This window comes from Ipomoea nil, unplaced genomic scaffold (genome assembly GCF_001879475.1).
Source record: "Ipomoea nil cultivar Tokyo-kokei standard unplaced genomic scaffold, Asagao_1.1 scaffold0794, whole genome shotgun sequence".
NCBI classification, from domain to species: domain Eukaryota; kingdom Viridiplantae; phylum Streptophyta; class Magnoliopsida; order Solanales; family Convolvulaceae; genus Ipomoea; species Ipomoea nil.
Window position 1 is genome coordinate 53,950 of NW_017617222.1, and position 3,676 is coordinate 57,625.

Below are 3,676 nucleotides of genomic sequence, written 5' to 3' on the forward strand. Positions count from 1 at the left end.
TGCTGTTTGTGCTTAGCCCTATCTGTTGAGTCTATCCCTGTTTTAAAAGCTAGAGTTCGTAGGATATATCTTCATGTTCAAAATGGTTTTCGTATATATATATATATATATATATATATATATATATATATATATATATATATATATATATATATATATATATATATGTATTGTATTTCAACGTGTTAGAGTGGGTTACAAGTATCTCTCGCTGAACAGATATATTTGGCTTTCAGGCACAGACGAGTATATCACTAGAGCGCGCTAGAAGCTTGGGGCATAGCTTAGATAGTTTTCCCATTCGGCCTGTGTGCCATGATTTAGTATTGATACTGATTGAGGTTTTAGAATTTAGCCTGTGCACCCGAGTTCTTTAGCTCGGGTGTGGCATAGCACCCCGTACTCTTTGTATCGTATTTTGGGATTTAATGGGATTCTATCTTTATTATATAAGTTTTAAAAGTCTTGAAAATCTGGGGTGTTACATCCACACTCCCGTGTGCTAAAACAAATTCTATCTTCCTGTCCAGTTATAGGTTCTTTTCAATCTTTAAATAAATTGTGTACTGCGTGTCAGATGGGCAAGTCTGCACGCTTCCCATTGTCACGACTTAAAACATTGAGTACAAAGTTTCTAGATTTATGTTTTTCGGATATTTGGGGTCCAGCACCAGTCCCGTCTGTGGATGGGCATAAATATTTTGTGCTCTTCATAGACGATTTTTCCAGGTTTATGTGGATATATCCTATACATCTTAAGTCAGATTTATACTCAATATTTGCTAGGTTTCGTGCCTTGGTGGAAAAACAATTCTCCACCTCGATTAAATGTGTCCAAACAGACATGGGGGGTGAGTATCTCAAGTTAAGTACGGCTCTTGCCGCCGCAGGTATACATCATAGAAAGTCGTGCCCACATACCCACGAACAAAATGGGCGTGTGGAACGCCGCAACCGGCATGTGGTTGAAACAGGCCTAGCTATGTTAACTCATGGTCGCGTTCCCCAGAAATACTGGTCATATTCCTTTGAGTCAGCAGTGTTTTTAATAAACCGCATGCCTTCTACTGTTTCTGGAGGCTCAAGTCCATACTACAAAGTCTATAATCAACATCCCAATTATACGATGTTACGAGTGTTTGGGTGCGAGTGTTTCCTAAGCTCCGGCCTTATAACACTCACAAAATGGACTATCGCACTGTGCCGTGTGTCTTTCTTGGATACCCGGACTCTTTCTCTGGATACAGGTGCCTGGATCGGTCCTCTGGCCGGATGTACATTGCCCGCCATGTTCGCTTCAATGAGATGGTGCTCCCTTTTGCTAAGTCGATGCCGCCTTCCTCTACCACAGGTGATACGCAACAGCCATGGGCGTGTGCCCCTCTACAAAGTCATATGGCGCCACCAACCTGCTCTGCAACGGCGGTTCCTGCTTCCGATGCTCATCCAACAGGTCGGCTAGTCCCTACATCATCTTCGACAGCAGGTGCGGCCACATCTTCTTTTCAGCTGTCTACCTCTTCGACGACAACAACTCGCCATCGCCGACAACGCCAGCAGCGACCCCTAATCCGCACGCATGTTATGCGCTTGCGGACGACTACTGATGTACAAAGGCGGCAACCGACGGCCTTGGTTGCGTCCATTGATGATGACGAGCCATCATGCCATTCTCAAGCTGTTCGACTACCACAATGGCGGGATGCCATGTCCGTGGAATTTAATGCTTTAATTAACAATCACACTTGGAATCTGGTACCGTATCAACCCGGTATGAATGTAATAGGGAGTAAATGGGTGTTCCGCATCAAAAGGAACTCTAATGGCACCATCGAGCGTTATAGTGAAGCCGACAACTGTCAGAATTTTGTTGTCCTATGCTGTTTCCAACAGGTGGACTATGCGTCAACTTGACGTCTACAACGCTTTTTTAAATGGTTATGTAACTGAAGACATTTACATGAAGCAACCGCCTGGGTTCGTGAATCCGAACTATCCGGACCATGTCTGTAAGCTGCAACGATCGTTGTACGGCTTAAAACAGGCCCCACGGGCCTAGTTCACAAGACTCCATGACTATCTGCTTCAGATTGGTTTTTCCCCATCCAAAACAGACGTCTCTCTGTTTATTTACAGTTCAGGAAATACTCGTGCTTATTTACTTATGTACGTGGACGATATTCTCCTAATGGGGAATGATCCAGATATGATACAGGATGTACTAGTAAAGCTTTCAGATGTGTTTCGCATTCGTGACCTTGGCAAACCAAGGTTTTTTCTAGGTATTGAAGCCATTGATAAGGCCGGCAGTCTAGTGCTATCTCAAAAGCGCTACATGACTGAGCTCCTACGGAAGGCGGGCATGGAGTCCTGTAAACCCCTGGCCACACCCATCGCTGTGGCTGCTCAGCACACGACTACGCCTTCAGCTGCTCTTGATGATCCCATGCCGTATCGACAACTTGTTGGTTCGCTTATGTATTTGTTAATTACACGCCCAGATTTGGGTTATGCTGTTAACAGGCTTTGTCAATTCATGCATGCCCCGACCCAAGAAAACTGGGTGGCGCTCAAGCGGGTCCTGCGTTACATCCAGGGTACTCTGGACCTTGGTCTTCGTCTCGCCCCCTCGGCTACACCAGTCCTGCATGCCTTCTCCGACTCGGACTAGGCTGGCTGCTCCATTGACAGGCGATCAACTGGAGGGTATGCTGTGTTTTTAGGTCCCAATTTACTGTCTTGGGTCTCTAGGAAGCAGCGTACGGTGGCCCGCTCTTCAACCGAAGCTGAATACAAAGCCCTAGTTGACGTTGCGGCCGAGGTCACGTGGATTCAGTCTCTGTTAGGAGAGCTTGGGTTGTTACCGAACACGGTTCCCATCCTATGGTGTGATAACCTCGGCGCCACCTATTTGTGCCCAAACCCGGTGTTCCATGCACGGACGAAGCACGTTGAAGTCGACTATCATTTTGTCTGTGACAAAGTGGCCAAGGGTGCGCTCAAGGTTAATTTTGTCTCAACGCACGACCAGCTTGCTGATATATTCACCAAGCCGCTATCTGCTGCTCGTTTTAGTGACTTACGTTGCAAGCTAGGCGTGGTTCCCTGCCCCCCGCCTGTTTGAGGGGGAGTATTGGTGCACATATTTTGAATTAAATGTTTATTGGTTGAGGTTGTTTAGAGTTGTTAGAGTCCCTTATCTTGTACTGCTCCACCTATTGTGGTGTTTAGACTAGTTATATAAACTCTTGTACGTTCACGGAGAATAATATTAGACACTATTCTAATTCACTATATACACCCCCTATTGAGATTCCAAGCTCAACGGGTTAGTTACTATCTCTGGCAATGGGGATGAGTTTCCCATGTTGCCCACAAGTCACAAGTAACCAAACGACCCTCCGGAGCTTCACTACCAGTCCGTTCACACATAAGTCCCCACACTGTCCAGTTTACCCGTTCAATCATCTCATCATGTCAATCCATCATCTCAACAAGAGTCAAAACACACGAAATCTAGAGATACAACAACACCTAGATTCCACACAAAGTGTGTACAACAACGGATACCGCATCTGTACCTTGGAGATTAAGGTCTCATACCCTTAATCGTGCAATCAAGGTACAACCAATACCCATGTTTTCATCACAGGAATCAATCAATGGATCACAACAA

General features: G+C 45.4%; 1 protein-coding gene across 1 annotated transcript; it reads left to right on the forward strand.

Moving 5' to 3' along the window:
- Nucleotides 1-2,188: 2,188 nt before the first annotated feature.
- LOC109177096 (uncharacterized mitochondrial protein AtMg00810-like) lies at nt 2,189-3,124 on the forward strand. The gene is made up of 2 exons (XM_019326406.1): nt 2,189-2,597; nt 2,724-3,124. Exons 1-2 carry the CDS (start codon nt 2,189-2,191, stop codon nt 3,122-3,124), a joined length of 810 nt encoding a protein of 269 aa, XP_019181951.1.
- Nucleotides 3,125-3,676: the final 552 nt, after the last annotated feature.

Coding starts and splice junctions, on each gene's coding strand:
- LOC109177096 (XM_019326406.1), top strand. CDS start 2,189: ATGGGGAATGATCCAGATATGATACAGGATGTACTAGTAAAGCTTTCA. Junction 2,598..2,723: donor GGTCCTGCGTTACATCCAGG/GTACTCTGGACC, acceptor CTGTGTTTTTAG/GTCCCAATTTACTGTCTTGG.